General features: G+C 63.7%; 1 protein-coding gene across 2 annotated transcripts; it reads right to left on the bottom strand.

Moving 5' to 3' along the window:
• Window positions 1-1,739: 1,739 nt before the first annotated feature.
• Window positions 1,740-11,389, bottom strand: SIPA1 (signal-induced proliferation-associated 1). Of its 2 annotated transcripts, XM_081099835.1 has the most exons (15): window positions 9,314-11,389; window positions 8,329-8,456; window positions 8,067-8,243; window positions 6,985-7,159; window positions 5,948-6,051; window positions 5,557-5,714; window positions 4,859-5,468; window positions 4,257-4,531; window positions 3,202-3,420; window positions 2,978-3,089; window positions 2,776-2,884; window positions 2,574-2,675; window positions 2,445-2,499; window positions 2,179-2,257; window positions 1,740-2,073 (listed from the first exon to the last, which is right to left on the bottom strand). In XM_081099835.1, exons 1-15 carry the CDS (start codon window positions 9,990-9,992, stop codon window positions 1,963-1,965), a joined length of 3,093 nt encoding a protein of 1,030 aa, XP_080955961.1. In that variant the 5' UTR covers window positions 9,993-11,389; the 3' UTR covers window positions 1,740-1,962. The 2 variants fall into 2 exon arrangements, with proteins under 2 accessions (XP_080955961.1, XP_080955960.1); XM_081099834.1 differs by having other exon boundaries at window positions 2,445-2,675.
• Window positions 11,390-11,555: the final 166 nt, after the last annotated feature.

Below are 11,555 nucleotides of genomic sequence, written 5' to 3'. Positions count from 1 at the left end.
TGACCGTGGTGGCCGGGTCTTGACCTGCCGGGCAGCCCTGGGGAGGCGGGGCTTGAGGGAGCCACGTCCTGGGCCGCCGGGGGAGGGGCCTTGTCTGGTGAGAAGCCTAACCCTGACCCTGACCCTGACCCGAGGAAGCGGATGGCGGGGCAGGAGCTCCCCGAAACGTGGCCAACCTGGGGCATAGAGGGGCACTCCTGCCACGCCTCGCTTCGCTCTTGGCATTCCCAGCGTCCGCGTCCGCGTCCGGCAGTGTCCTCCCGTGACCCCGGAAGCCCTCTAACGGCCCTTCCCACACTTCCTGAGTGACCTCATCCTGCTCAGGGAGCACCGGCCCCAAATTCTTATCTCCAGCCTAGACCTCTCTCTCCTGCATGCCAGTCCACTGGCCATCTCACACCGGCGTCCCCCTCCAAAGAGCCATTTCAAATGACCAGAGCCCTCCCCAGCCTACTCTCCCCATCTCAGCTCTGCCCCTGTCCTCCTCCTGGGGCTACCACTGTGGACGCTGCATTTTCTCCCCAAGCCAGGTCCTGGCAAGTCTGCCTCCTTCTCCCATCTCCACCCCTAGCACGCCTCGTTAGGCTTCCACTACCTCCCAGCAGGGCTGCTGCTACAGCCTCCTCCCTGGCTTTACTTTTCCTGCAGCCAAATCTCACTTCCTTAGTCTCATTTCGAACATCTATCAACGACATGACCAGATCTATTTTCTGCAGACACACACCCAGAGAGCGACCAGAGCCTTCCACACTGGCCGGTGAGGGCTGCTCAGCATAGCCCAGAGCAGGTAGAAGCTGGACGTGTTGGGAACTTAGTCCGGGACCCCTAGTGCACCCTTCACAGCCCTTTCTGAGTCAGCTCCAGCCTCTTGCCCTGATGCCGGTCCAGCAGTCCCCAGACTGGTGCTGCCCAGAATGCCTTCAACCCAACCTTCAAAACCCAGCCCTCACTACCTTCCGCATGAAGCCTGACACCCTGACGCTGTGACTCAAAGCCTAGTGCAGCCAGCCAGAGCCTGAGTTAATGGTGAGCCCAGCCAGCCTGCAGGAGCGGGGCAGGCATGTGACGCTGGGCAAGTCCGTGCCCTGTTGGGGCCTCAGATCCAAAAACGGGTTTAGATGCAATTCAGGTTTGGATCTGCTCATGGGAAAGGGCCCAGCCTGGTGAGTGGTCATAGGCTGGTGAGGAGAAAAGTAGGTCAAGGACTGATTTCCTCCAGGCAACTGAGGCACAGACACCGCCACTCTGGAACTGGGACTGGGCCCTGTGCCATCTGGCCCTTCGGGAGGGGGAGTAGGGAGTGCCAGGCTTGGGAGCTCGGTGACTAGAGAGGAAAGGAGGGGCTGCGCGGGGGCGGGGAGGGCCTTGCAAGGTGAAAAGGGGGTGGTCAGGGTCCTTGACCCCTAAACTCCATCTCTTCCCTGTCCTGCTGACCCACCCTCTGCCCCAGATCTCAGCCCCTCAGGTTTGGTTCCAGGGCAGGGACCTGGCTGGGCCTAGTTTGGACAACCAAGCAGAACAGGTGTGGGGTGTGGCCACCTGCTTCCCCACAGACCAAAAGAATGTTTGTGGAAGAGAAGCCAAAGGGCGGCCGAGCATCAGAGACCCTCAGTGAGTGCCAGCCCAGCCCTGGGCCCATGTCCCCTGGGCCTGCCTTTCTGACAGGTCCTGGGAGCTTGGCTGGGGTCTCTGAGGGCAAAACCCCTTCCCCTGTCATGAACATCAAACACAAACAGACACAAATTGCAGTGGCTTCTTTAATCCCTGAAGTCCCCTTTTCTCACAGAATATTTACACACAGGATGGGGCAGGGGAAACTTCGCCACCAGTAATGGGCTGGGGAGTGGGGGCAGTGCCAAGACGCGCCTCTGCGCAGGGAGAGTTCCTGAGGGGGCCCGGGCCCTGAAGGACCTGGGCAGTTCTGAGCAGGTCCACAGCCGGGCTAAGGCTGGACCAAGCGGCTCAGGCCAAGTCCGTGGCAGGTGAACCCAGATGCTGCGAGGCCAGGAGCAGGCGGTTGTTGTTCCGCAGGTTGCGAACCTCCTCCTCCAGGGCTGCTCGGTCTGCCTTCTCCTGGGGGTTGCGGGGGAGAGGGGCGAGGGAGCAGGAGTCAGAATGGTGGGTCCCTTCCCTGACGCAGCCCTGCGACTCCCCCACAAACCCCAGCCACCCTGTCACCTTCTGCAGGTCCTCCTGCAGCTTCCTGAGCAGGGACTCCAGGTGAGAGACCTTCTCTGACAAGCTCCTGGGTTCTGGCCTGAGGACATGGGGGTCAAGACTCAGTTGAACTGAGGCAGCAGTCAGTACCACAGCTGGCCCCAGACCCACCGGAGAGGGCCCCCCAGTCTTCTCAGACATATGTACGTGCTTAAGGCCACTGAATGGGCACAGATGGTGGTCGCACAGACACAGTGAAGGGAATAGACTGGGGGGGGGAGCCTTACTCAGCATCAGATTTTGGGGCTCCCCTGGTATCTCCACTCTCTGGGATGGGCTGTCCTGCGGGGAAAGAGGAACAGCAGATTGGTAAAGGAAGTAAGAGCCGCCTCCTGGCTCCTCCCCCCAGCACTCACCCTCCCGGGACAGCGACTCCAGGATGGTGTTGCAAGTGGAGGCGATTTCCGAGATGGACTGCCACTCGTCTTCCAGAGTCTCCATGCCCGCCTCCGACATGACTGGGCACAAAGAGGTGGGCTCAGCGAGGGAAGCCCCGGCAGCCTGCCCACGGCCCACGGCCCACCTCCGACCCTGTGCTCCACCTTGCGCCAGACTCACTTTTGCTGATGGAGTTTCGAAGAGACAAGGTTCGTGGCAGGAAGGAGGCCCTCATCTCTGGGGCCGGGTCGCCTCTGTCCTCACCGCCACTGGGGCTGGCTGGGCCCTCCTGAGGCGGGAACGGGTATGGGTGCCGTGATGCCCACCATCACCGCTGTGCCCACCCCTGCTGGTAGGGCTCCAGAGCCTGGTTTCTGCTCACCTGGGTGGGGGGTGTCTCCCTGCCAGCACCAGGAGGTGACGGCTTGGCCGTGGTTGCCAGGAGGAGGTCTGGGGTGGTGTTGGGCAGGACTGGGGCCTCATCGGACAGGGAGCTGGGGAGAGCAAGGAGAGCTCAGCACTGGAAGCTGCACCATGGCCCTTGCTTGCAGAGGCCGCCTGCGCAGTCTCACTGGGCTGCAGGAGAGCGAGGGCGAGAGGGTGCACCTGCAGGGCGATGGCGAGTTCTGGCTGCACAGGAACTCAGTCCGCTCCTCGGCTAGGTCCCCAGGCCCCGGAGGACCGCTGCCCTCGCTCAGGCACACGTGCAGCAGCTGCTTCGTGGAGGGCATCAGGGCCTCCTCAGGGGCCTCTTCCTGCACCGGCTCTGGGGCCCCACGCCGGCTGGGCTCCTGCAGGGACAGCCTGTACAGCTCCGAGAAGCTCCTGGGGGAGGAGGGGAGCTTCAGGTAGGAAGGCCCCGTCCCCAGCTTCCTGCACACCCCGCCCCACCCCCAGCTGTCGAGGCTCACTTCCAGGAGGAGAGCTCTCCACACTCCCTAACACTGAAAAAACGTTAGCCTGGCTACTGGCCGCTTTTCCAGACTTTAATCCAAATCGCAGTGCTGCCCTGTGTGTCCTAGGCACATCACTGTCCATTTCTCCGCCTGTGAAATGAGGCAACAGTCCTGACCTCATACCTTCCTGTAAGGGTTTAAATGACACAGGTACATGCCCGGCTGGTGTTGCTCAGTGGGTGAGCGTCGACCAATGAACCAGGAGGTCACGGTTCGACTTCCGTCAGGGCACATCTCTGATTACCGGCTCTATCCCCAGTGCGGGGCGTGCAGGAGGCAGCCGACCCATGATTCTCTCTCATCACTGATGTTTCTATCTCTCCCTCCCTCTCTGAAATCAATAAAAATATATTTTAAAAAGATGACACAGGTGAATCATTTAGCATAGAGATCCAAAAGCTACTGTTTGGGAACCAAATCCAGCCTTTGCCTTTTCTGCCCGTTTCTTAACTAACGCAAGCTGAGAAAAGCTGAAAGAAATCAGAACATTTCATGACACGAGAAACTCATACAACTCAAAGGTCAGTGTTGGTAAGGCTCCAGCAGAACTGGGCACACGCATGGCTTCACCGGGCCCAGGAGGACAGGGCTGCCCAGAGACGGGGCCTGGAGTTTCTCCCGAGGGGCGGGCCCTCAGCAGCTGCTGGCGACGCAGGAGGAGCCGCCCGGCCCTCCCGCTGCCCGCACCCACGCGGGCGCCCTGACCTGCGGGGCCGGCCGCTCTCATCCGGGGGCAGGACGGTGATGCAGACCTTGGGCGCGGAGCGCAGCCGCTGAGCCGCGGCCTCGGGGCCCAGGCTGGGCAGCGTCTGGCCGCACACGCGCAGCAGGCGCGCCCCGGGCCGCAGCCCCGCCGTCTCCGCGAACGTGAAGCGCTCCACGTGCGTGACGAAGCCCTCGGCATCCACTTCGAAGCCCAGGCGGCCCTGGCCGTCGCGGGGCAGCGCCAGCTCGCGGGTCTCGCAGCCGCGGCTCACCAGCTGGGGCGGAGCGAGGCATGAGCGGGTCGGGCGGAGGAGGGGTCGCCCCAGCGCCAGCCCCGGGAACCTCGCCCACGGCCGCACAGACCTCCCCCCATTGAGCCTGCAACCGAGGTATGTGCCCTTGACCAGAGTCAAACCCGGGACCCTTCCGCCCACAGGCTGATGCTCTACCCACTGAGCCCGGCCGATGAGGGCTCGGGCTCGGAGACCAGGGTCACCCGCCCCAGGGCCCGCAGTCCCGGCTCTGCCCAACTCGGGCGGGGCTGCCCCACGACCGCCCACCGCAGGCTCCGCCCCGGCGCCCCGCCCTCCTCCCGGCCTCACCTGCAGGCGCGCCACCACCTCGCCCACCGCCTGCTCCGGGGGGCCGTCGAACCGTAGGGTGATCGCCTCCCCGCGGCCGTGGTACAGGTCGAGCTGCTGCTCCGAGAAGGTCCAGGCCAGCACGTCGCGACAGGCGCAGTTAAAGACGACCCGGCCGTCGCGTGGCACCACCAGCACCAGCGCCTCGGCCGAGATGCCCAGCAGGCAGGGCACCTCGGGGTGGTCGGGGCCGCCTGCCTGGGCCCCGGCCGCGCCCCGCGCCCCGGGCGCCGCACGCACTCCCCACACCAGCGCGCCCGCCGCCTGCAGCTCGGCTCCCGCGCCCCGAGGGGACGCCCGCCGCCGCACGCCCAGGGAGGGCAGGCCGAAGCGTGAAGCCGAGTCCAGCGACGTGGTGGTCACCTCGTTGGTGGCCAGGTCCTGCAGGTACTGCTGGCGCGTGCGCGTGGCCATGGTGTGGAACTGGCGTGCGTGGCCCGCCGCCTGCTCGCCATTGAGCGCCTTGGCCAGCAGGAAGGCCCGGAAGTCGGCATTGGCCGGGAAAGGGCCTCCACCTAGGGGCAGAACCGGACCAAAGGCTGGGGTGTCCTGGGTGCGGCTCACGGCCACCCTACAGGGAGGAAGACGGTAGTCAGGGGCCACAGGAAGGACCCAGGGAGGCCTGTCCAGGGCAGAGCTGGGGCCGCCCCGGCACCCACCTGTAGGAGGTGTGCGCAGTGCAGGGCGCCTGTGCCCGCACCACCAGGAACACGTGCTGAAAGTGTGAGCGGATGGTGCTGGGGCAGAAGGGCTTGCTGCCTGGCTCCTGGAACACGATGGTCACGATGTTGTTGCCGATGTGGCGCTTCCGCAGGAGCTGGGGGGAGGACGGCGGGGGTGTGAGTGGGACCTGTCTGCCCCAAGTCCCTCCGTGCTCGAGCAGGGCAGAGCCTGGGCACCGGTGGATCCGCCACCTTTGAGGAGCGTTAGCCCCGGGGAGGGTTGTTGCAGGTCATCAGAGCTCAAGCCAAGGCTCCAAGATTGCCATCCCCAGAGCACCCCCCCTGGCTCCCCTGAAGCCCCGGACACCCCCACCCCAGCCCCTCACACCTGCTGCTGATTATTGGGGGTGTAAGGCAGCATCGTGGACACGTGGAACATGATCTCGTGGTCCTGGTACACGGTGTACAGCGAGTGCGTGCCCGTGGAATCCGCTGGGACACAGGGAGAAAGGGCCGTCTGGGGGACTTGCCGGCCATCTCTGCCCGGAGTCAGGAGCCTCGGTGCCCCCGCCCCGCAGGTGGACAGCCCCTTCAGGCCACCAGCCCGTGTCCAGGCCACGAGGCTTCCAGCCTTGGCGGCTCCCTTTCCCCTTCCCCCACAGGTTCCAGCCTCCAGCCTGGGGTCAGGTTGGGGTGTTGACAGAATGAAGACAGAAATAAGAAATGGCCTGCTAAGAGGGAGGCAGGACAGATGTCCTAGGGGAGGACAGATATTGGCCCAGGCACCAGCACGTGCGGAGCAATGAGAGTGGAAGGCAGGCAGGAGGTGCTCCATAAAACCCCCTCCTAGGGCCTGGGCCCGTCTGGCTAGGAGGCAGGCGCTCTCCGGAGTGGAATGTGCGTTTGATGGAGGGGGTGGTACCTCCAGACCATCTTGGATCCAGCTCAGTCCCAGCCCCTCCTCCAGCCCATGGGTTTGCCTGTGCATCCCCTGACCCATGTCCCCAGCCACCCAAGGAACTCTCCACTCCTGGCCCCACCCCTAGGACAATATGAGACAGAAAAGTGACAAGACAGTTGGTTCTCACCAAGGCATCCTGCCCCTCAGCACAGGGCTGCCCACCCCCCTCCAACCCCAGCTTCCTGGGTCTCAGAGGATATTTTTCCATTGACTTATTTTTTTTTTTTTTTTAGAGAGAGAGAGTGGAAGGGAGAGGGAGAGAGAGAGAGAGAGAGAGAGAGAGAGAGAAACATCGATGTGAGTCCCAACATCAATTGGTTGCCTCCCACACGCGCCCCAAACAGGGCTGGGGATTGAGCCTGCAACCGAGGTATGTGCCCTTGACCAGAGTCAACCCCAGGACCCTTCAGCCCACAGGCTGATGCTCTACCCACTGAGCCAAACTGGCCAGGGCTGGGTCTCACTTTTGGTGTCCAGCTGGGCCCGGTAGCTCTCAAAGCCTTTGAGCCGCACCACGTCGCCCAGCAGCGTGAGGAACTGCATGAAGGCGGGTCCTGCCTCCTGGTTGTTGTACATCTCCTCTTCCGAGCCCTGGCCCGCCCGGCAGTACAGGATGCCCACCTTGCGCTGGAAGCTCAGCTGGGGGCAGGGAAGGCACAGGCGGAAGACACGGGCCTCAGTCCCTCCCAGTCCCCGGCACCGGGTCTTGGGGAATGGATGGGACGCTGGCCTGGAGGCCGGGCTGCCCTGATGCCCAGCCCTGAGCGCCGGCCTCTCTAAGCCATCTGTGTCCTCGCCCATCAAGTGGGTTTGTTTGTCCGCTCCCAGTGCTCAGGAGGGTAGAAGAGGCCCCAGGTGGGACGGCGCTGGGAGGGGTTGGCTCTCCTGTGTCCACAGAGGAGATGATTCATGGAAAGGATCCTAAATACCATGCACTCATCTCGATATACATTCACATCGTCATCCTCCTCATCTCAAAGCTAGCCTATCCCCTGCTCCCTCAACCCCAGCACCCCCACCCCAGCCTCTGGCGACCTTGCATCCCATACCACCTCTGCTCCCTGTGTGCTCCCGGCTCCTTTCCATCTGGGGTTAACTCAAGGAAACTGTGGCTCCACACAAACAAGAAACATCTCCCTCCAGCTCTGGCCTCCCTTCTTCCTGCTAATCCTGTCTAACCATAGTCCTCACTTTAATTTCACCCCCTGCCCCGACTCCTGCAGCCCCACTTCCACCCCAGCTCCTAAACCCCGACTCCCTTCCAAATCCATCGGATCTTAAAGTACCTGCTCTCATGCAATAGGTCTGGGGCTGGGCCCAGTACCTGCATTTCTAACAAGCTCCCAGGTGATGTGGATGCTGCTCGTCTAGATCTTATTTATAGAGGCCAGGCTCCAGATGACCTCTGCTACCCTCTCTGAAAAGCCAGCTTCGCTGGGGTTCTATTCCTGTCCAGGATCAAGGTCAGGGCTAGGTGTACGAGAGCTGGGCAGGCTGGGTTCAGACCGGGTCTAGGGATAGGGCTGGGGGTACCCCGGCCACTCACCACTTGCTCGTCTAGCGTGAGCAGTGTGCGTGGCACCTTCGGTGAGGCTGAGCCCAGGCGCAGGCAGGTGGGACTCAGCCTGGGCGCCACGTGCTCCAGAAGCTTCCTCGGGGACAGGCCCCTCGGGGGCCCTGGAGGCAGCACCTCCTCTGAGATGGTGCCACGGAGGGTCCGGAGCTGAGGAGGAAATGGAGGGGCGCTCAGAATACATACGGGTTGTTGAGGATGACATCCGCGGTCTGACCCCATGACCCTGGCCCACCTGCGTGGTCCGCACGATGATACGGTAGCTGTGCAGAGTGCCCCCTCCGCTGCCCTCCTTCTCCTCCCGCCGCAGGCTCACTGCCACCGGGCCCAGCACCTCATCCAGTCCGAAGAAGTTCTGGTGTTCTGAGGGGCCCCAGACAGTGGGTGACTAGTCCTGCCGGCCCAGCAGTCCACCCTCGCTGGACCACACCCATCCCCAGATCCCTCTCTTAGGTCCCAACTCATCACCTAGTGCAGCCCCTACCAGTGGTTCTCGACCTTCCTGATGCCGCGACCCTTTCATACAGGTCCTCATGTTGTGGGGACCCCCAACCATAAAATTATTTTCGTTGCTACTTCGTCACTGTCATGTTGCTACTGTTATGAATCGTCATGTAAATATCCGATATGCAGGATGTATTTTCACTGCTCTCGACCCACAGGTTGAGAACCGCTGCCCTAGACTAAGGCCCACCCCTCCGAAGCCCGCCCACATTCTACCAAGCCCAGCACCTGCCCTAGACCCCAGGCCCTAAGCCCCTCCCCCCGCATCCCCGACCTATCACACCTTGTCTCGGATCCAGGGGGCCAATGCCTGCCTTCTCCTCGCCTAGACCCTGACAGGACCCTGCCCACCAGCTCACAGTCTCCAGGATGTGTGGGGCCCTCCCTTCTGGACACAGACAAGAATCAGGTTCTGGTTCGCGGGGTTTTCGGGCCTCAGCGTTCGCCTCACCGAGAGGCAGATAGGAAATCTCTCCCAGCCCAGAGGGGTCTGAGGCGGAACCAGATGGAAGCGGAGGGGCGTGCCTGGCTGTGGGTGGAGGCGGGGGTTGGCGTAGGGAGGTGGTGAACGCTGGGCCCAGCAGAGCAGCCCTGGCCCAGCGGCCCGGCCTAACCCTTGTCTGGCCAGGGACTTGACAGGGAAAGGCCAGCTCACGAGTCTTACTGTGTGCACCGCAGTGACGGGGACCGCCGCCCTGCCCGGGGCCTGCCCTCACCTTTGTTGTAAAAGTACTTGCGGTAGTAGCCGGCGCCCAGGTCGGCGTGCTCCAGGCTGTAGGCTGAGGTTCGGTTCTGTGGCTCCTCCAGGACCGACATGGCCGCGTTGGGCAGCGCGGGAGGCACGGGCGGGGACACCGGTCCGCCCAGGCCCAGCTCACCCTCACCCCCGAGCTCACTCACAAAGCCAGGCGCCTCCAGCAGCAGGTCTGAGCTGGCAGTCCGGTCCTCGGCCGAGGCCAGGGTCCCAGAGCCGGGCTCAGCGTGGCCCCCCGCCCCCCGAGGCCTCGGGGCCCAGTCAAAGAGCAGGCTCTGCACGTCATAGTGGGCGAACCAGCGGGGCTCAGGCACTGGTGGGAAGGAGGGCTCTGGCTCCTCGGCCGGCAGCCCCAGCAGGGCCAGCGGGTCAGTGAAGAGCCGCGTGGGGGCCGCGGCAGGGCGGCTGGCCTCCTCGTGGCTGTGGGCGCGGGCGCGGGGGCTGGCGGGCGTGGGGGGCCGGGCCTCGCCCGCGTCACTGCCGCTGCGCAGGAGCGGGCCCCGGGCCGGCCTCGGCTCGAAGGTGTGTGGTGTCAGCGGGGGCCGGGCCGGCTGGCGCAGCTTCCGGGCAAAGAGGTCGTCGGTGGGTGCCGGGGCCGTGCCCCGCCGAGGGCTCCCCACGCCGCCGGCCCACATGGGCATGCAGCGGGCCTGGCTCTCCCGGGGCCCGGCCGCATTGGCGGGCGCGGCGATGCTGGATGCCGGGTTCCCCGCCGGCGGGCCGGTTCCTGCCCTGAGGGAGGAGGGGGCTGCTCAGAGGGGCCTGGGGAGAAAACAGGAACCCAGGTTTCCAGCCTGGTCCTCCACCAGCGGGCTGGCTTCCGGCCCCTCTGAGACCATCAAAGCCGCTTCCGCTTTCCTGGCCACTTCCTCTGCCTTGGGCTAAGGTTTCCAGCCCCCTCCTCCGGCTTGGTGCTGGGCAGGGCCAGGGCGAGGCTGTCGGGCCTCGGCCCTGAGGATCTGGAGCCTGGGCTGCTGGTGCGTCCCAGTTCCCACTCACCCACCTCGGCTTTGGCCCGGGCCCAGACCGAGGTCCCCACCAGGCCTGGCCCAACTGGACAGATGATTTGTCCCGGCTGGGACGGGAAACCCATGGGGCCACTGGTGTCTGGATCCTGCCCACTTGACAAAGGGAGGACGTCCTGTCCCCAGAGACTTTCCTCCCTGCCCTTCCCACTTCCTCTGGGGTCCCCGAGGAGGTGAGCACCCAGACGCCAGGTCTCAATGCCCTCCCTCGCGGCCTCAAGGATACAGGGGTCCCCAGGGGCACTGCCAGGGCAGCAGGAACGACAAGAGGACTTCCTTTGGCACAGGAAGTGGCCCCAACTCTGGGCCCAGCCCCCTGCCCAGCCCCACATCCTGAGGAAGGTGGTGGGGTCACACCAGCTCAGTCATGGGACCCAAGTCACACTGGCCTGAAGGACAGGCCTGGGGCTGTGGCCATGCCTGGGCAGGGGAGTGAGTCACAATGACTGGGCCCCTTTTCTGGAACTGAGACCCTTGGGGATCTCTGCCTATCTGGCCTCACTGATGCACACAGGGAGGGCTGAGCCCATGTGGCAGACAGTCCAACTGAAGTCCAGATAAGGGGATGCTCCTGCCTGAAGCAATTTCATGTCAGAGCTGGGATGTGAGCCTGGGTCTGTCCACTTCCAGGGCCTCAACAGTGCTGCACCCGCCCACTCCTGTCCCTGTGTGTAGAGTGTGGGGCAGGTGGGGGGTTGGGCCGAGGCTCAAGATCTCACAGGATGTAAGACTGAAGCACCCCAGGCCCCAGGGACCTGCTAGGTGCGGAAATGTGTTGGGGGCAGGGGCAGGTGCAAAGTGTGGTATGAGAACATAAGGGGGAGCACCCCGAGTGAACCCAGGATGGAGTTGGCCACTAGGGGTGCAGGCAAGGGTCTGTATGCATCATCCAATAACACTGTGTGGGACTGGGCTAGGGGAGGGTTGGGGCAGAGGCTCTGTGCACCCAGCTCAAGTTCCAGAGCCAAGCAAGGGGAGGTCTCCAAGGCCGAGTGTCTCCCTCCTCGTTTCTCCTAGGACAAGCTCGGATGCCGACCCTGGGCCTCTGTTCTCTAATCCCTAAAATGGGGTTAACCAATCCCATCCCTTCTCAACACTCCGGGGAGCCTGGAGGGTGCAGGAAGTAAAGCTGGCCATGTGTTAGGTGTGGAGGCCGATGCAGGCCCTGCTCCCCGAGCC

Source organism: Myotis nattereri, assembly GCF_964212035.1.
Source record: "Myotis nattereri genome assembly, chromosome: 9".
In the NCBI taxonomy this organism is placed as follows: domain Eukaryota; kingdom Metazoa; phylum Chordata; class Mammalia; order Chiroptera; family Vespertilionidae; genus Myotis; species Myotis nattereri.
This window is presented reverse-complemented; position numbering and strand designations above follow the sequence as displayed.